The sequence below is a fragment of the Chelon labrosus genome, assembly GCF_963514085.1.
Source record: "Chelon labrosus genome assembly, chromosome: 11".
Lineage (NCBI taxonomy): Eukaryota > Metazoa > Chordata > Actinopteri > Mugiliformes > Mugilidae > Chelon > Chelon labrosus.
Window position 1 is genome coordinate 6,915,109 of NC_140344.1, and position 21,301 is coordinate 6,936,409.

At 40.3% G+C, this 21,301-nt stretch overlaps 1 protein-coding gene across 2 annotated transcripts; it reads left to right on the forward strand.

The window, feature by feature from the left end:
- The first annotated feature begins 3,182 nt into the window (after positions 1-3,182).
- Positions 3,183-20,577, forward strand: ticrr (TopBP1-interacting, checkpoint, and replication regulator). 2 transcript variants are annotated; one of them, XM_084555160.1, is made up of 21 exons: positions 3,183-4,564; positions 4,744-4,981; positions 5,503-5,732; positions 6,415-6,649; positions 7,952-8,090; positions 8,251-8,378; positions 8,532-8,735; positions 8,907-9,052; positions 9,196-9,296; positions 9,454-9,547; positions 9,679-9,761; positions 10,097-10,327; positions 10,804-10,891; positions 11,044-11,116; positions 11,552-11,683; positions 11,868-11,958; positions 12,065-12,123; positions 12,534-12,811; positions 12,982-15,130; positions 15,369-15,497; positions 18,738-20,577. In XM_084555160.1, the coding sequence occupies exons 1-21, from the start codon at positions 3,890-3,892 to the stop codon at positions 18,851-18,853; spliced, it is 5,619 nt and encodes a 1,872-aa protein (XP_084411286.1). In that variant the 5' UTR covers positions 3,183-3,889; the 3' UTR covers positions 18,854-20,577. The 2 variants fall into 2 exon arrangements, with proteins under 2 accessions (XP_084411286.1, XP_084411287.1); XM_084555161.1 differs by having other exon boundaries at positions 15,372-15,497.
- Positions 20,578-21,301: the final 724 nt, after the last annotated feature.

Consider the following 21,301-nt stretch of genomic DNA (forward strand, 5'->3'; position numbering starts at 1 on the left):
GTCTCACTTTTCCAGTCAGAGATGTCAGACACTTCATAGTGTCTTAACCACCCCCTGGATCCTTCATTGACTGGGCCTGAGGAAGGCGCTGGCACTGGGTTTTCTTCCATAATGTCGCTGGCAATGTCACTGCTGGAGACAACGTTGGGAAGTTCATAGGAGCATCTAAATTGCTGGCTCCTCATGTGGTCACTGTCTACATCTTGTGCGCTCAACAATCTTCTGGATCCTCCAGGCACTGGGATTGAGGAAGGAACTAATGCTGGAGCTTCATGGTTATCACTGTCACTTCCCCAGTCAGACATGTAACCCTGAGCTTCATCATCAGACTCTTGATTTTTATCTTCACTGTCAAGATCTTCTTCAGCAATGACAATGTTGTCACGCTCAGCAATATAATTCTTCAAATAAGTGATGGATTCATGCTTCAGTCCATGACTGACAACTAAACGCAGCCAAGCATTTGCTCTTTCACTGACCCGGCCACATTGTGCAATTTCCTCCTAAAAGTCAAGCCGGTGGCGGCATTCCTCTCCTGCAAAATCATTCACAGAATTGTGTTACCTCTGACATGATAAAAATAATAAATAATTCCACACATCCACACACTATGTTTAATAGCCTTTACATTTGAAATAAAGAAATGACCACAAAAGGGTTATTTTTGATTAACTGTCACTGTCTGAACTGTTTGCTACCTCTCTCATCATCTTCTCCATCCTGATCCCTTGCTCTTGACGCTGGGTCTTCTTCCTCAGTGTCACTTTCCCAGTCAGAGGCGTCAGACACTTCACAGTATCTCAACCATCTACTGGATCCTCCAGGCACTGGTCTTGAGGAAGGAGACAACACTGGAGCTTCATCCTCACTGTCAGTGTCACTCTCTCTGTCGAAGATGTCAGACGGCCCATGGTGTCTTAACCACAGGGGATGATCTATTACAGGCTGGTAGACTCCATTGTGATCTGGAAGTTCATCATCAGCCTCTTGATCTCAAGACTTTATTTGATGAGCAGTGATCTGTAGATATCACTATTTAAATGTTTTGCTTAAGTATGTTTTCAAGCTTGTTGTGATAAACTATTAGTTTTTCACCAGTAAAGTTTTTGTGTGAAATGAGGAGTCTGTTTCTTACCATTAAAGGAGTTCATGTGGGGTCTGTCTCTGTCCATTTGAACTAAAAAGACAAAATATACAAACCTCTTAAATGAACATTGTTGTATTGTCTGCCCTCTGTATTTATTCAACCTTTATTTAACCTGATAAGTATCAGTCATTGCCAGGCTATGTTCTTCATGAATGCTTAATTCACACTCTCGTAGTATAACTGCTGTTTGATCTGCTGCTCAGCTTTTCCATGCTTTGGGATTAATGGCTTCTTAAACCTTAGGCCTCTTTCTCAGACTCCAACTTGAAAATAACATGTCCAAAATAAATGCAGCATATATGGGCAGCTTTAGGGTCTATTTGTACAATAGGTAATAGGTAATACTTCTAAGATTACTGCAGTTGTAAGAATGATATGTTACTGGGTCAGAGTGAACGAAAATGGAACACAGTAACATCACCTGTACCATGAGTGGTACTAAAAAAGAGAAACAGAGATATTTTAGTAGAGGGTTGTCTGGGTAAGGTATTTTGGGCACATTTGCGGACTATCTGAATGACTAGAGGTTAAGGGCACCTCAGTGGTGTGTCTGGTAAATACTACTCTTTCCCTTTGCCCACCCTGATGTATACTTAGCCCCCAACTTCCTCATCACAAGCATGTTTTTAAACTTCAGTCCACCACAGCCCAAAATTGTATTGTTTCGAGTCCAAAGAGCAAATAAACAGTTCACACCATACCGATATCAGCTTTGTTATTGAACATGCTGCATCATTTAACAGCTAATTGAATATCAAAATGTCATTGTAGTTGTATTAATGTATTAGTGTTAATTACCTGAGTTTATGAAGACCGGTTGTTAGGCCACAAGCTAAAGAAAGTTTGGCTTGTTTCTCACAGATATTCATGAGTTTCTGCAGAGTTCTTTGCTTCCGTATCAAATGAAGTTGGATGCAATGTCTTGTCTTGTTTGTAGTGTAAGATATCGTAGAGTGTTCAGCAATACGTTTTAAGAATGTTTGTCCGGTTGGTTCTAGAACTTTATAACTGCTCCCTGCACTTCACATCCCTCTGGATGGTTGATGGTACGTTTAAGTCACTCTGTCCCTCTCAGATTTAAAGTGTTACAACATCAGAAATAATTACACCATGACTTAATAAATACATAATGCATACAACTACTGAATAAATAATCCCAGTTCGGTCATAAGCATAAACACATCAGTTAATGCAACAGTGTCGGGTGGAGATAATATTGGCATCTTTTTAGGAGGATTGTCACTGGATATACAAGAGAAAGTGATAGTCTGTTCATCCCTTATATTTTGGGCCTTTGGCCTGTCAGATGATTAAATAAATAGTATAGTAGTAGTAGTATAATAATATATAGCTAACATATTTAACATACTATAAAAGCAGCCAGTTAATACAGTATTAGTGTAAAAACAATGATTGATTATGTTAATACAGGTAGGTAATGGATGATTTGTGTAGTGTGTACACACATATACACAAAAAGAAACAAACAAAAAAGAGAATATATCCTTAAAGATTCAATTTTGGGATTAAGGACCATCGGGGGACCCGCCCCAGAATGGTGCAGCATGTTTAGGTCGGAGAGGCACTACATTGTGCCCTTGTTTTTTTCCTTGAACATTTTGTTTAGCTAAAGAAAAAAAAGAAAAAAATAAAATCATATTCAGTATGTCCATTGCTTGAAACATTTGTCACTTCCAATCTTCAGTGCTATTTCAGGTGTAGCACTCTTTATCTGGTCGTATGTTCTCATACAAAGACAAATGCTTTTCTAATCTTATCTGCTGGGTAGCTTAAAAATAGTGCAAGTGCTGTATTAAAGGCATGCTTATTTTATTAGTCATTCATTTATTTATTCACGTGTTTTTTTTATAACACCAGGAGACATGACGAATATTTGAAAAAATATTTTGAATTTAACCACATTTAACTTCTGAAAAGTAAAGGTATCTGTTTCAGCTGGAGCAAATCTAAGAGTTTTGCTAGCGATACGGAGCAGTTAATTTTCAAAATATAGTCTATTTGAAATAGACTATTTCTAACAGTAAATCATCAGTCTCGATACACTGAGGCTGCTTTAAAAGTTAAACGCAAGCGGTGCCTGCCCATCATCAATCCTGGCTCTTCTGTTGCGTGTTCAGTTTGGTTCAGGTTTGATTGATTGAACGTTTGTCCAATAAATACTCAACATCAGGGTCATGGCGTATCACCGGGCGTCTTAAACCAACATTTGGACCAATGAGATTGGTGTTGTTGGAGGATGTAACCAATCAGAGAAAAGGGTGGGCTCTCATTCAAGGAGCGCGAACGGTTAAGGAGACGACTACAAGAAAATGGCGAATGCGGAGTTGAGGTGTCTGAGTGACATTTTATGGACGCTTTAAGTACTTTTATTTGTACGTAAATAAGTTCAAGCGTGCCTATTTCATTAATTATTTACGCTGTTTATAACCGGAGGTTGTCCAGTTCTATATGAACCTAGTCTGTAACTTGTGTTAGTTTGAGTTGTTCGTTATTATAGTTAGCTACCGAGATGCTGTTAGCAGAAACATGAAGTTAGCTAACGCTCATTGTAAATGGCGTCTGCGTGCCCACACACACTGACCAGTCATTTGGATCACTCTGATTAAGCTGGTGGCAGTGGGCTTGATTACATTTGACCTAGACAGACCTGTTTTAATGGCATATCGCTGAGTTAAGGGCTCTGGAGCCACCGGCTGTCACTGGGGATTTACAGTTAACGGTATGGCTTTACACAACTTGGTTTTTGTTATCGATGTGGATTATGGAGATTGCGATTCAGGCGACCCACTGGATGTCAGGAATCATTTCGTCAAACGAGGAATATTACACATTCTGTTGCATTTCGGCTACAAATATGGATTTGAGAAAGTGCGATGGGGATATAAATTCTTTCAGTCTAAGACTGGTCGTAATGCCAGTCTCATATCAAGGGTGTCCGACTTCAAGGAGCTGCGGCATAAAACGTTTGAGGACTTTGAGCAAGAGTTTGAAGCGAAATTTGACGTGAAGGATAAAGCATGTACTTCTCAACAGAAGCAACAATCCAACCAGTCTTCTTCAGTTCAAAACGCACTGAAGGAAACTCTGCTGGACTTTCAGTGGGACAGACCAGACATCACCTCTCCCACCAAACTGTCCCTGAGGCCCAGGAGGGCGACCCGTGGTGGGAAGCCCAGTGTGTCACATGAAGATGACATTTCAAGCAATGGGAGGAATGTGGTGTTTATTGTCTCACAGTGTCCTCGCTCTGGGACACAACTTTTGGACTACATATCTAATAGAGCCAAGGACCTGCCTACAGATGTAACAGATCACATTTTATCCAAAGGACTTCATGACCTGCTGGTTCAACGACAAGTAGTCCTTCACTGGATTGACAGTAGATCTCATATCCAGGTGAGCACAGCAGTATTAAAGCAAAAATCACCAAGATGCCTTCTAAAAGGATGCACAATTAAGAAATGAACCCAAACTTAAGTCTTTTACCATGCAAACACTAAGCAGTTGTATGCATTTTGGAATAGCTATAAACCTCTACCAACTCCCTTTTAAACTTTGCATTTGTTTTATTGCAGGTTGTGAAGTGTGAGGACAACCTCGGCTCTGACAAGCTGTCTGAGGTTCTAGCTCAGGTCGGTGGCAGAGTGATCCCTGTGGTCACACTGTTGAACCTCTCCTGCAGTCACAACAAAGACTCAGGAGCCATGAGAGAGGCCTTTGCATTCAAGTCCAGTATTGGATACATGCTGTCTTCTGAAAGACTCTACCGCCTAGCTTTTCCTGTCATAGATGGTGTTCTGCAGTGGGAGCAAGGTCGGTATCCACAGATAATTTTGGAGTCTTCTTTTTTTCAATCTATTTCTTGCATATGTGCCATTTCTAGCCATTTCTTCAGCAGACCACCCTCAGTCAAGCCATTTTCCTAAACTTGAACGTAAATGATCACGTTCCGTTTTTACTGAGACTGATCACAGGATATTTGATTATTTTAATAAGAATTGCAGTTGTGTGTTTGTGTGATTTGTTTCTGGACTTACTACCTCTGTAGCGGCCTTTAGAGCACTTAATAAAATCTAAAATATACATACTCAAAACTAGGTTAACTTTTAATGACGCATTTTTTTGTCACATTTTGAGCAATAATAAAGTCCAATGTTTAGCATTGCAGACACTAACCATTATGTGATCTTACAAATGTATGTTTATGAACCAAACGCAATAGGGAAATTGATTCATAAATGTCAGCCAAGTGAAAAAAATCAAACACATTGAACATGAAAGCTGAAAAAGACTTGCCGTATTAATTTGTGTTGTATTATTTGTCACCAAATCAGGTCATGTGATGCAGAGCTGTGGTGTCACAATGGAGCCAGTCTCTCGAAACCAGAGGCTTCTCCCAGAGTCTACTTTAGTGTGTCTTAAAGGAGTGCTGCAGGACTGGGATGCCTCGTCACTGACACGGACCTCCACAGAGTCATGGGTGCTTCAGGGCTCCAATAGCGAAGAAGGAGCTGCAGTTTTCCAGCATCTCTTAATGGAACTGTCTTCTCATGCTCTGCACATGGTGAGACATCCAACACAGCAGTTTTGTTGTATACTCATATATGCATATTGTGGGTTTACACAGTACAGTAAAGGCTCTGTTGCAATGTCAAACATTTTTTGTGCACATAAAGACAACATGTGACAATGTGCTTTCCTTTTCATGAAACAGTTGCTATATTATATATAAATGTGTACATTATACTTACTTTGGTAATCTAAAGTTTTCAGATGCCATCATCAGCATATCAAAAGTGTATGATGTTTTTATGTCCCTCAGAGTCCAAAAGCAAAGTTTTTCTAAGACATCTTTGCACTCACATTCAACAAAAAGAAATTCACTGAAAAAAGAGATAAACTTCCAGTCTAACATGGAAGCCGAGAAGACAAATTGAAGGACAGACAAACAAATCTAATGCCAATCTGTCGCAACAATAAACTTTAATTACCTGGAAGTCTAGAAATCATTTTCAAATGTTTTCCATTTTATGCCTGGTTGTAGGTTTGAATCTTTTAACAGCTTGTAGGGATTTTAGGGTGGTGAGTGGGTTGTTCAATTTTTTGGCTATGGAGTCGAAAGCCAGTTGGAATATGAACCAGCCATTTTCAAAGATATGTGAGATACTAATCTTCATCTTTCATGTTTTCTGTATGCATTTATTGATTCATGTCTGCTCCCTTCTCATCTCCTACTTGTTTCCCAGCTGGCTGAGGTGAATAACAATGGGCTGATGTCCTCAGCAGTCCTCACCCCACTGTCACATTGTACAGCTCTGCTCACCATTCTCCAGCCTGTAATCACTCAGCCTGACCAGATCTTGAATACGGAAATCATTGCCCCTGCAACTGCTGAAACCTCTGCTGACCTGCCAGATGTAGTGAGCAGTGTTCTGGGAGTAGTGTACAACATCATGGAGGAAGATAGTGAAAGTGTCAACGGTATGCATTAAAGCAAGGATGATATTTCAGCACATATAGTGGTATCACTGTATACATTAGCTGATAAGAAATTTCATGTCAGATATACTTGTTTTGAGGTAAATTAGTAAAGTAGTCATCTAGAGTATTACTAGATATTTCAGCTGTCTTTTCCATAGAATGATAATAAGCAGATTTAAAAAAAAAAAACAGGTTTCTTTGAAAAGTTTTTAACTATGTTTTGTCTTAGGTAACATTCTACAGACTTTACACACCTGGATTCAGGCAGTCTATCCCATTCTCTGTGGCAGATCCTGTCAAGTTCATTCAGGATAAATGGGATAAATAGCTTCTTGTTCTGTTGTAGCTTAAGGTTTCTTCACAGATCTTGAAGAGAGAGTTGAAGTGCATAGTCAGTCCTCCTTTCAGTCATCAGTTCTGTGATGATGCTGGTTCAGATCTGGATAAACTTGCAAACCTTCTAAGAACCAGTTTAGTTTTCCACAGGCCAGAGACCCACCATACAGCCGTGTAATTATGTCAATTCATACATCTCCACTTTTCCATCTCCCGTTTGTCTTTGAAGCTCTCTTTACTGTATGCTAATTTTCTGTCGAGGACAGTGCGAGTATATGGTTTGTCTTTTTTATGGACTGCTTTGATTTAATATCCACACTGAAGCTCTGACAGTTCTGAATAAGCAGGCCAGACGCTACACTTTTTAAAAAAAACAGTGCACTCACAAAAATGGCGCGCGTATTGATCATGACAATCACATGCTCAGCCCCCTGACAATAAGTGGTTTTTGGTTCTTGTCCAGCAAAGTGTTGGTGCTGCTCTGAAACCAGTTTTCCTGGCCGCGTGGCTGTTGAAACACAAATTTGAAATGAGTTACTGCCTCTGAACCATACCTCAACTGCACTGGTCTATAAGAGGTATCAGAGGCTTGTCTAAAACTCAGTCCAGTGTCGTCTTTAATGTATACTTTAGACCATGCTGAAAAAAGCAAATTGTTAGCCTTGCTGCACTCTGGTGCATGGTCTCTGTATTTGGCTGCATTCATCCTTCCCTCAATTCTGACCAGTCTCCCAGGTCCTGTTGAGTAGCCCGATAAAGCATGTTACTAACACCAACCTACTTTACCTTAAAGATGGCGTTTGAGTGATGAGAATTGCCCAATATTTACTCTGTTAGAGTGACTTTTGGAGTTTTTCTAAAACAAAGATACAGTTTCTTTATTACACAAAGCAGTGGATTGCATTTGCTATAAAAGGGTTTTATATTTTCATTATCTGTGTTTGTTTACATTTGTTTATTCCACAGACAAGTTAAATGATCATCCGGTTCCCGAATGGGCTCTACAGGAATTCAGCCATAGCCCACTGACAACAAGCACACTCGGGACTTGGTTCCCTCAGTCTGACCAGTCAGGGGTCAGCTCTCATCTAATGGAGTCAATGAGGTACGGGTAATTTTCTGTTTTCTATTCCTAAACTTATAATTTTGGGAAAACAGAACATTATTTAATAAGACCACCTTTTTGTGTTCTAGTGTAGCACAAAAAAATGAAAGACCATCTATGTAAGACATGTTCCTGATGTCATTCTGACATTGTTGAACAGGTTGCTGCAGGCAGTGCCAGAGCAGAGAGAAGAGGAGGAGTTGTCTGTCCTGCAGCAGGAACTGATCAGTGGTCTGTCCGAACTGTACCAGACATCCCAGGACTCAGACAAGAAGAGGGGCAAGAAACGTAAGCAACCTCCATGTTCATTTTATGTGAATATTTATTGCTTTTTGTGAAAGCTGTAAAAATAAATTTTAAATATTGGAAATCACAAATATTCTTGCCGCAGACTTAACAACAGATTTTTTCTTCTGTATCATTTTCTGTCTTGGTCAATAGGTGGCGCTCAGCGAACACCAGTGAAACAGAAGATGAAGACCATGAGCCGTTCATTACAAATGCTGAATGTGGCACGCCTGAATGTCAAAGCCCAAAAGAATCAGGTTGAGGCTGAGCAGCTTGGAACTGATGGGAGGCCGTCAGACAAACCAGGAAAGAGACGATCGAGTGACAGGAACAAATCTGGAAGGACCAGCACTATCAGTTAGTGTCCATGTTAAGACATAAAATACAGCTGCTCAAATTTTCACTGTGTATAATGTAATCAATTCTGCAAGATGGCAAAGATGTATATATATTTTTTATTTTATATATTAAACTGTTCTTTATTTATATGCTATGAAATCAAGTAATGCATCCTCTCTCTTTGCCAAGGTTTCACTAGTGAGGCAGAGTTGCTGTCCCATTTGAAGTCGAGTTATGAAAAGGCTCTTGCAGAGAGAGACTCGAATGTCCTTACAGGTGTCCAGCAGCTTCTGTCTGCTGTGAAAACCTTCTTTGCAGCTGAATCAAGTCTGGAGGTTAGACACGTGGTGCAATCTATCATTTTTATAGTTCAAAAGCTCAAAATAATGTGATGAATAATGTATGCAATATGAAAGGCCAATGGGGCAAAATTTTAAATAGTTTGCATATAACTTTTTTTGTTTGTTTGTTTGTTTAGGTGAAGACTTCCATGTTTATCCAGCAGTACCTCCTCAAGACAAGCAAATCAATCAGACAGCTCTATGGCATGGCTGAAGATTCTGATAGCAAAGTCAGAGAGTGAGTGATTGCAAATCTTGGGCTTTAACTTTATTTTGGATTCATTGATGAAAAATGAATGCACATGTTTCCCCTCTGTTTGACAACAATAAGCCATTGTGGTATAAAGTGAGGTCTTTAACACTTAGGTGTCAGTAACGCACCTTGTCTGATCTAGGTGCCAGCTGCAGGTGGTGTTGAGGCTGGAGTTGTGCAGAATTTTCTCCTCAGAGGAGTCTGACTCACTGGATGTCGATCAGATGGCAGAGGAGGTAACAGCCACGTTACTCGCCCTTTTTGCAATTGACTTTTTTTGTTTGTTTAATGGTCATGTGGAACTAATTGGCTACAGAATATCTGTGTTGTTTTTTTAAAATTGAATGTTTCCTTTTATGTTCTTCAGGCAGCTGAAATGCTTAGGATAATCTCCCTAACAAAAGATCCAGTTTACCTTGCAAGGTTCCTCCAAGATGATGTCCTCCCAGGGTAAGAGTGCAGGGTAGCAAAAAAATGTATCTTTATTTTGTATTTCTCCTGAAGATTGTTGCAGTGAAGAAAAATAAAAACCTTAATCATTTTCTTGCTGAAAGACTAAGCAGTATTCATTTATACAATTTGTATAAGTTAATGGTAAGGCCGCATTTTCGGCCTTGTTTTCTATAATAAATAGTAATTTTGAAAACAACTAAAGCCAGGTTTGGTACTAGCTTAGGGCGTCATAGCAACTATGCTGAATGTTAAGATAAAATACTGATTATAAAGGAGCCAAATATATCGCAACTGTATTTAATCTAACATTAACCTTTCTTGCAACATGGCAGGTTCCTGACCTCTGTCCCCAAAGTGCTTGCAGACATCTACCACAGCCTGGGCACACAGCTCCCAGAGGCTTTAGTGGCTGTTCTTCCAGCTGACTTCTTCAGCGACGAGTCAGTTGCCAAGGACAGCATTTCCCCTTCAGTCTCCTCAACTTCCATCTCCATGCACAGCTTGATTTCCGATGGAAAAGATTGCTTGCAGGACCTGCGAACTCGCTCAGCCAACAAAAGAAGGTGAGGCAAGGCTGTACATTTCCTGGAAAGACATGGTTTGATTATGGGAAGTCACAAAGAATCTCACTGAGATTGCTGAGTTGAGTTTCTGTACCTACTATTATCAAATCCATATGGGAATAAAAGACAAATCCTAATGAGTATATGTTAGAACCTAAATAACAGAAATGTCCTGTTAAATTGAATAGTGTGTACTATGTGTCTCAGTGTCAGGCATCGGTTATAAATCTCCCCAAAACAAAAGTCTCTACGTTAAAAAAAAACTCAGTGTATCAGTCTTGGAGAACCGTTATAAGTCTAGGCCTATTAATTTGAATCAGACAAGTAGTTCTGCAGATAAAATAAACATTTGATACCGTTTTAATGCCTCTGTAATGGAGTCATAGTAATTGAGCGTTTAGAAGCTATTTTCAGTTTACTCATTGATATATATATATATATTTTGGAAGGTCCATAATCTATTTTCTTTGCCTTAGGAGCGGGATGCTGACTCGTCATCGCAGTATGACTGAATCATCACAGAGTCTTCGACAAATAGAGATATCCAAAAAAACTACAAGAGCTGTAAGATGCTTCATTGTTTATTTCAGTTAAAGTAACATTATAACCTTGACCAATGATTTTGCACTCACTTCAGTTGTAAAATGTGTTAAGTCACACATGCAATTAATGTTTATTTTAGATGTCTAATTTAAGTACCTGTTTATTTACATTAGTCTAGATCAAAAGCCTGTGTTGCTTTGGAGAAACCTGTTCCAGAACCACAACCACAGAAACAAGAAACACAAGGTATGTTCTGTTTTACACCTTACCTGATCACACTTATCACCACTTGGCTTCTCTTAGCCAGAATCTATCTTTAGACTGAAGTTAACATGTGAAGGTTTACTTTGTCTCTGGAAAAAAATCTACTCCTTAAATACGAAGACTGTTGGAAGCTGGGAATAATATTACTCAATTTATGACCAAAACATCCTCAAACCCTTCTATTAAAACCAATTCCCTTAATATGTTGTATAACTTTTAGCTTTGAGGCTAATCAGGAGAGGGGCACTCCTTAAATCTTTCAGCAGTCAAGCCACTCTATACACTCTGGACATCATCAGTTCATACACTTGATTGATTTGGGGAGGAGTAACACACATTATTCACCTGAAAGACGTTATTACACTGAAAAATGTGTCACTGTGTTGTTTTAAACCCATACTTTGTATTGTTCCACAGAAGTGACCAAGGTGAGAAGAAACTTGTTCAACCAAGAGATTATTTCACCGTCAAAGAAAGCCAAATTGCCAAGGAGCCGGTCTGTGTCTGCGGTGGAGGGACTCAAGCGCAAGCGATATCATGAATCTGAAGGTAAAGGAATACAGTTTCATAGAAGAATTTATTTATGTGGTACCTTTAATCTACAGGAGAAATCGGCTTTTATTTTTCAGCGTTGAGTTATGTTCAGCATTATTGAGTATGTTGGTATTCAGATAAACTGCTTGACTGACTGAAAAAGGCCGTTTTAATTACTTGGAAAATCTCGTCCTTTCAGAGAGGCACAAGCTTCTCACAAATAACGTTTGTGAGACACCTGCCCACAAGCAAGTGTCCAGCCGCCTCCTGTACAGGCAGAAAATGGGAAGGTATGTCACTGTTATTATAGTAAACGTTAGGTATTTCTGTTCATGGAATTAGTGAATTAAAAGTATTTACATTGCTTTGACATGTTTTTTTTTTTTTTTTTTGTAGGAGATCGGTCCTTACTGAAGACTGCATTGTGGAAGAATCGCCAGTAAAACCTGGAGAAGGTATTTTACTGATAACTATTTTTGTTTTTCCACATGAAGTTCACATGAATGTACGATTTATGATCTATACCAGTGTGTTTTTATGTACACAATAAAGATGTTTTTGGAACGAAGAGAAGATTCTGATAGAAGCAACAGGAATGTAGCATATTTAAATAAAAAGTATTGAATACAGCTTATGACAACAAATATACTTCCCTTTAAAATGAAATCATCATAAGACAGTTACTATCAACCGTATTTGGATAGTGGACATGTATATGTTGCAATTATTATTTTGTTTTGTTTTCTTTGGACATGACAAATATGCAAGTGCAATTTAGACCCCCCGCAACCCTTCACAGGACAAGTGGTTATAGAAGATGAATGAATTTTCACTACTACATAAGTTTGTGCTTTGTTTTTTTCAGACCTAAGAAGAAGCCCAAGGACAAAGACGTTTGCTAGGAGAAATTCAAGCACCTTCTACTCAAGTTCTCAGCCTCGTTCCCGAAACCTGGACAGGGCTCTCTCTGCATCCCAACTTAATCTCAGCGAAGGCAAAATCAGTGAATTTAAGCTAAAACCAGTTCGGTCTCCCATGCGTCTTCTTTTCGGGGCTGCTGATTCCCCCAATCGTCCTTCTGACCAGTCTGGCACATACAGGGCCACCAGGTCACGGCTGCGCACAGACTCCAGTGTGTTTGAGGTAACTTTTTACATACATTTTACATCTGTCACAATATTTTCACATGACAGTTTTGTAAATTGGGTTATTGCAAAAGCATAGATGTATAATGGCATGCACTTATCAAATTATTTTTGTCCTCTTAATATACTGTACTATGAGTTACACATACCTTCTTTTGTTGTTTTTAGAGTCCAAACAAGACACCAACAAAGTCACCTAGCAAACATGGGAAGGCCACTACTGGGAACAGGACTCCTAGGACACCCAGGACACCTCAAAATCCTAAACTTTCGCATACCCCACCTTCAACCAGGCATGTTTCCTCTGTTGCAGAGAGTCCTGTAGCAGGCACCTCTTTTGGACGTGGTATGGCTTTGAGGGGCAGTCCTTTCAGATCTCCAGCCTGTAAGTCTCTTGTTGTTGAGACACCTACTAAGCAAAGCCTTATGAGGAGCCCTCTGAAGGGCATTCTCAGGACTCCAGTCAAAGCTTTGGCCGAGTGCAGTTCCACTTCTGAATTACAACTTCTCAGTAGCCCGATTTCCAGGACTCCCAAGAAAAGTGTCACATGGTCTCCTTCTCCCCAGAAATGTAGAGTGAAGGAGAGCAGAGCTACTTTTAAAGTACCAGAATCGCCTTGTGCTGCACCTCGCAGTTCTTTGAGACTGACAACAACCCCCAACAGCCCTGCCAAAAGCACAAACACTAAAAGAGATATTTTCAAGACCCCAGAAAAGACTTGTCAAGTAAGCCTGGTAAGGGTGTCTGAACAGGCAAATAGGTCCTCTGAAAAACTTCACAACTGGATGAAAACACCTGAAAAAACTGACACCAAGTGCCTTCAAGAAACACCTCCTTCACGGTCCACACCACCTGTAGACCACCACATCTCACCTGAATGTTACACTAAAAGTCAAACTAAGACCCCAAGTCCCTCTCATCAAATGATTACTCGCTCTGGACGAACTCCGTGTAAGCCAGTACTTACACCATTACGAGGCAGTACTATTTCAGAAGGTATAGATACTTCGGTAAAGTCTCCAGCAAAGCTAGTGTTAAGATCAATGTCTGGTCAAGATGGTAGGATCACCAGACATGACTTAAGATCCCGTTCTAGTGAGAATTTTGCCTCTAAACTAAACACTGAATCTGTTCAGAACGGGGAACTTGTTGAAAAGAACATACATTCAGATACAAAAGTAGAGGCGCAGACGGAAACATCTCAGTCCTCTGAAACTGACTCCAGTTGCAATACGGATTCACAGCAGCTTGACTCCTCTCGTGTCAACTGTGCAACCACAGATGATGATAGCATTGACATTGTTGAGGCAGCAGTTGTGAAGGCCCAGTTTAGTGGTGGCCTTAAGATGAACATTAGCTTTTCAAGGAAGCCTTCAGTGTCTAGTGAAGACTTTCTGTCAAACATAGCCTCTCCTAAACAATCTGTGCCATCCCAAGGCTCAACTGGCCGAACGTATGGCTTCCGGAAGACCCCTGACCGCCAACAACGGGAGGCCGCTGCTCGTTTAGGGTACGGAAATGATTCCCCTCAATTTTCAACACCAAGAGGCCCAGCAAGACCTGGCCGACAAAAAGGCACAGGTACTCCAAAACCTCTCACCTACCAAGTAGAAATGGAAATGCAAACATCTGGTCTTCCCAAGCTCAAAATAAAACGCACAGATTCTATGAATGCAAGTGACTTTGCTTCAGATGGAGGTCCTCAATCAGGCACTCAAAGTCCTTTAGTAGGTATGAAACCTCAGCTAGAAAGCTCCATGGCTTTGTTCCCTAAACTCAGAGAGCCTGGTTGCATTTCGCCATCTATCTGTGCTCATGCTACCCCTGGGAAGGGTGGAAGTGTCCAGACTTACATTTGCCAGTCCTACACCCCTACACGTCATCCTGCTGAAACAATGTCTCCCGTGGCAATTGCAGACATCATTCCCCTGACTCCTTCCCCTCAGAGTGTAGGGAAAGTGACCCCAGACAACCTCAACAGCTGGCCTCGCAGGAAAAGAGCTCAGATTGGAGTGTTTGCAGGCAAAGATCGCGGGCTGAAGGGGGAGCCTCAACTGGAAGAGTTACTGGAGGAAGCAGAACTTGGAGTTCGTAGGTTACAAGACATTGAGGACACTGATGTACCTTCAGATAGCAAAGCTGAAATATTAGCTTTGACTTGCAAACCGTCACCTCCAGCTGGAACCCAAGCATCGCCTCTCTCTCCACTGGAAGACTTGTACTGGATGGAAAAACTGTCTCAACACACTGACACAGATCCTCCCAGAGCCGAGGAAGAAATGATCTGGACTTCTGAAAGTGGAGACGTCCATTCAAGTAAGTTATAGTTTACTATAATGTTATGTTGAGAAGAATTTTTTTCTGGAAAGCAAGTAAATTATCATTGAATTAGAAGTTTTATTAATGGCTTATATGATTTATTAAATCATGAATTAAAAATGTCCTTTTTTGCACATTACGTGTCTTTATGATTCCATAAAGGTTCGCTAAAGACACAAAATCATTGGGGTTGAGTTTGAGTCATTTATTCAAGTCTGTTCGTGCATTTTGTCAGTAGAAACTCCTCCCAGTGCAAAGGCAAGAAAGCCGGTGACAGCCAGTGGCATTTTGGCCCTCACTCAGTCTCCACTGTTGTTCAAGGGGAAAACTGGTTCTGCCAGTAAGAGGAAAAAGAATTTTAAAGGTAGGTTGTTTACCATTATCCTTTTACTAATGCTGTTGTCTGTGAGTTAGTTTAAGTCTGAAATGTAAAATTCTTGTTCTTAAATGCTAAATTGTTAACTTATTACTAGGGCTGAACGATTAATTGCATTTGCGATAATATCGCGATATGATAAAACGCGATTTCTAACCGCAACTTGCGCGATTACAAGATGGTCATGTGACGCGAGAAGATGATAAGCTTCTGACTTGGACGATGTCTCTGCAGCGGTGCGCCCATCCGCGATGGTCGGTTTGTTTACCTGTAATTTGTTACTGCTAGTTTTTTGCAACATGGCTGAATATTTGTCCTACTCTGAGGTTGTGGACGAACCATAGCAGTAGCAAATTACAGGTAAACAAGCGCCGCTCAGAGGTTAGAAGACATCATTCGGGGTCTGTAGGTCAATCTACAGACCCCGGATGGCGTTAACACGTAACTCCGGACTCAACAGGGAATAGCACTAGCGTATCATAAGAAAGTATTGGTGGAATGAACGAGTTTCGCTGCAGATAATGCGTTATTTAGAGGCTGCGTTTCGATGCCCTGGCCACTCCCGCTATATGGATATACGCTGATCTAATTATCTCCTGAACAAGTGCAAATGAAACAAAAGTGCTATTGGTGAGTAAACGATGATATTTTATGCTAGAAATAAGGTCCAGGTTGTTTTCCTTTAAATGCACAGTGGCAAAGCCACAGATGTTTCTGTAATGAGCAGTTAAATAAAAATGTCATTTATTTCAAGTCATACATCTTTTAATTTAATTCTAACAAATAGGCCCAGCCTATGGGAAAGAACATTTTACACTAAATGTATCTAATATTGTGTTGTTCATATTTAAATCACTCATTATGTTTTGTTGCGAAAAAAAGAGGATAAAATAAAAATTTGCATATTAAATCGCAATACTGGGGGAAAAAATCGCAATTAGATTATTTTCCCAAATCGTTCAGCCCTACTTATTACTAGGGATGGCTCGATCCGATACTTAGGATCGGTATCTGTCCGATATTGGTCAAAATTTCAGGATCGAACATCGAAGCCCAAATGCTCAACTTAACTTAACGCGACATGCCGTAAACAGAGAGCATCTGCTGCAAGCGTGTGTAAACAGAACCTCGTGACAGTGAATTAGCCTAGCGCTCTTATCATGTCAGCTGTGTGGAGTTACTTTGCACGCAAGGAAGAGAAAAGTAAAACAGCTGAATGCAACTTGTGCAACGCGAGTGTCTCAAGGGGTGGCAGCAGCAAGTGTTTGTGACAGTTATTTAAAGTTAGCAGTCACTTAAAGCAGCTATATGTCCTATAGCAGGGGTGCCCATTACGTCGATCACGATCGACCGGTGCGGGTAGATCGCGTGCCATTTAAAAAAATAAATAAATGTTTTTCATGTTAGTCTGGCTTAACAATTATCTGTTGCAGCTCCAAAACAAACAGCAAGACAAACCTTCATCTTTATTTATTTTACTTTATATTTGCAACACACCCTCAGTTCAGCGGCACACATCCACAGCCACGCACAACTTCAACCACAACAACTCAAGACTACCGTCTTTCTTAAAGAGACAGCTCTATTTTTGTAAAGGTGCAGTGCACCAGTTTTTCTTGATAAAAATAAAAACAAAGATGGATAGAGCTTTTAACACTGTATCAACAATTAATATGACTTAGGATACACAGATAGATCACTTTGACTTGGTCATTGTAAAAGCAGCTCGCAAGCCAAAATAGTGTGGGCACCCCTGTCCTATAGTCATCAATGGAACATTACTGAGTCCATTCTAAATCTAGTTTGATATGGGTGTTTTACATACAGTTCAACCCCAGAGGTTACATGTGAAAGAAGAAACATTAGAGTTTGCAGTTTGCACTGATTTGAAGTTTAAATAAAGAGCTTATGGCGTGAGGCACATCGTGGGCTATTTTATTTCTTCCCTTAGGGGAGCAGAATGTTTGTTGCACAGTTTGACCATGGTGTTTTTAGATGTCCATATTAAGCAAAGTACATCTATACAAACTATATGTATTATTCACAACTTAACAGAGGAGAAAAGAAGGTATCGGATTGATATCGGTATCAGCAGATACTCCAAGTTGCAGTATCGGTATCGGACATGAAAAAGTTGTATCGAGCCATCCCTACTTATTACAGTACTTCTCAAATAGTGGGGCGTGAGGGGCAGGGAGGACATGCTTGAACCATAAACAAGCCACCAGTCACTGGGTGGCAGCAGTGCTCAAACTGATCAACAGGCTGCCTGTTCAACCCAGTAGAAGAAGTTCACAGGAACACAGGTGTACAGAGCTGAGGGGTGTCGCCAAAAGGCACCTCATTTTGTGAGCGCGGCGTCAGTAAATAAAAAAGCACTGTTAGCCTCGTACAAAGTTGCCCACCACATCGCAAGGTGCAAAGAAAACTCACACGATATCCCAGTCAGTCGCACAGACTGAGCAGAAAATAACTGACAACCACTGACTTATTGTCATTTAAGGCTACAGTTAGATCCCAACACAGTTCCAAGTCTCTACTGGAGAAACTTGTTTCAGGACCACATCATTTCCCAAGGTCTTGGTAAAAGAGAGAATAGTCTGAAGGATCTGAAAATTTTTTGGCTTTGTGTAGTTTTTATTTGCCAACATGAGCCTCTAGATCAGAGCTCTTGTGTCTTTTCAGCTGTCTATCAGCCACTAATCATCCAGATTATTGATTATTTGATACACGGCCTGGACCCTGGTTGCATCTCCAGGCATTTAGCTCCGTACTTTACCACTCATCCACACCTGTCTTTTAATCTTGGTCTTCACTCCTTTCCATGCACAAAATATAAAACTAAATGTGATATTTGCTGTGCTGGCCCCTATCACGTGGAATCAACGTCCTAAAAATAGTAGGACTCTTTTAAAGATTCCCTCATGTATAGAAGCCTTTTCTTAGACGCTCATGTCCGAATTATATCTGGTTCATTATGTTACCTTGCCTCGAGTTGAAAATTTATGATATGTTTTATTGTCTGAACTCATTTCTTCTTTTATTTGTACTTTGATTCTCGTTTATTGCATTTTATCAGTTGTCTGGTAATTTTATTAAAGCACGTTGGAACTCTGTTATAAAAGTGTAAATGTAAATTAAGTATGTCAGACAGATAAACACAATGAACTTGTCTTTGATCTTACTGCAAGCTAACTTGCCTTCTATACCATTTATTTGATGTTTTAGATGAATCTGCATCGGAGAGGACAGAAGTAGATGGAGTTGACCTCTCTCCCTACAGCCAGCCAATCAAACGTCTAAACACTGGGAGGACCTACAGCAGGAAGAGGCTTCTTCATTGAGCAGCAAACTAGGGCACGCAGAGCAAAAAGACTGCCCATTATGTGTTTTACTCTGAAGTTGTGAGCCTTTTGATGGAATCTGAAAGATGTCTTTCAGCCCCTTGAAAGGTTTTGTAGATGAATAAATGTCCCTTTCACTGCTCACATTTGACCTTGACATTTTCTACTCTAAGTGGTGGCCTTTGTTTTAATCAGGACACTTTAAGATTATAGGTTGGTCAAAACTGAACTGAAAACTATGCAGTTCTATCAAGATATTTAAAATTGCTGTTGCTGTTAATTGTTTTATCATTCAAAATATGCCATGTTTCCTGCTTTGGCTCTTTATGCAGCTAAAACCTTGGAAAATGATGATTTAAGTAAAATCAGCTATTTTACAATCAAGTCTGAGCCTTAATTTGTTGATGTAAATACTATTGATGTGTATTTATCAGTTTGTTCAGGTCATGAATTTGCTTTTAAGGAAAACCCTAATGGTTGATTTTTATAAATATTTTATATGTTGCCAAAGTCTTGTAAATAAATATACATTTTCTTAATCATTTGAAAGTGTTTTTAATGCTTTATGAATCTAGGCAAAGCACGGAGAGTAAACCTAACACAAACTAAATCTTGACTGGACTGAACTTTCTTGCCTTTGTGCGACTTGCATCATTTCATTGTTATCAGCTGCCTGTATGCCTGATATCTTTGCTCTGTAAACACACATTTTCTGGGTCAGTGCTCTAAAATCATAAAACTCCAGGTCGTACGTTAATGTTGTACAGTCTGATCAGAAATTAGACTTATTGGAACGTATTTGGTGAATATCAAATGGGTTCAGACGAACATACTAATGATCTCTTGACTGGTAGGATTAGCTCTGTGTCAATAATCAGTTGGTTTCTGTAGACTCTGAGGTGATGACACACCTCTCAGGTGTGCTGTGTTTGTGCTGTGTGTTTGTTTTCATAGCCAAACACACAGCGCGCTTGCTCCTGAAATGACCTTTTATTTTGGCATATTCAGTGCCACACTGATAAATATTCATTCCTGCAGATATTATTCTTCAGCTTGCTTTTAAAGAATTGATGATGTGCCTGTTGGCTCAGTCATGGTGTCCTAGGACATTGTTAATTAGTAACGTGAACTTTTCCTACTATGTCAGACATTGTGTCATTCATGATAAAAGGAAAGACAACATTATGATCAGGTTTTTGACACTGACTACATGTAGTATCAGATCTATTAGCGGAAGAAAATGGAAACCATGCATGGCAATTTTGTCCCGTCCTTTTTCATGTCCCTCCTTTGGTAGCGTTTACAGCTGAAGTCCTTTGAGGTTTGCAGATCTGGATGCTGCTGCAAACTATACCCATTCTTTTACACCACATAGTTTTTTTATGTTGCTTCATGGCCTTGACCTAGATCCTGCCACAAATGATGGATGGTTTTCAGGCGTGCTCTCTGACTTGGCTTCTCTCCAGCATTTACCATTCACTTTATTTGAGTGTTCTTTTATTATGTTAAAATTTGCAAGTAGTACAACAAGTCCATGCCGTTGCTGTTCATATATTAGTTTTGTATTTGTGCTTGATTTGAATAAATGTGTAGACTTTTACTTTGACAGTTACATCCACTGTGTTTCAGGGCTATCTATCTACGCCTTTGACCCCTCCTGGGGCATAGGCCGCTAACAAGGGTTCTCCAGCCATCCCGGTCCTGAGCAATCTTCTCCAACTGTCCCCAAGAGTGGCCTGTTCTCTTGACATCGCGTCCAGGTCTCGGCTCCAACTGTTTCGAGGTCGACCTCTCTTTCTCTTCCCTTGCGGGTTCCATGAAAGGGACTGTCTGGTGGTGTTTGAGACCGGTTTGCGTAATTTGTGCCCTAACCATCTCCAGTGCTGCTATTTGTGCTGTTTTTCCGGTTTCGAACATGGTGCGCACATTCCATGTTCCGATGTTGATGGTGGTCCTGGTAGAGATGATGGTCGTCGGCCTGGCAGCTTCCAAAGTCTGGCTTTCGCTACCCGGCGTCATATCACCTCCAGCTGGAGATCCATCCTCTCCCAGTACCGAAGTGTCTGTTGAATTCCTTGTTTGCGTTTCTGTAGCGGTGGGTTTTTTTTACAGAGAAGGGTTGCTAACCCTTCGTCCAACCTTCCTCCTTTCTCATCCGGGCTTAGGACCGGCCATGGCGGAGCCGGAGTTTCAGGGCTGTAAAACAATAAAAATCCACAGGAGGGGCATTTTATATTCACTACAGAAACTGCAGTAGATTTTTATTTTATTTTTTTTCAACTTGAAGGTGGCTCGGCTCAGCAGACTGCAGTATTTTCCTCTAGTCAATTTGTCTGTAGCTCTTAGTTTCAAACACATCCCGCTGTTGTAAACCAATTCCATTTCCTGCAGTAAAGCAATATGAACTTTGATCTCGGTACTGTATGCCCACTGTTTCCTCTGTAATCC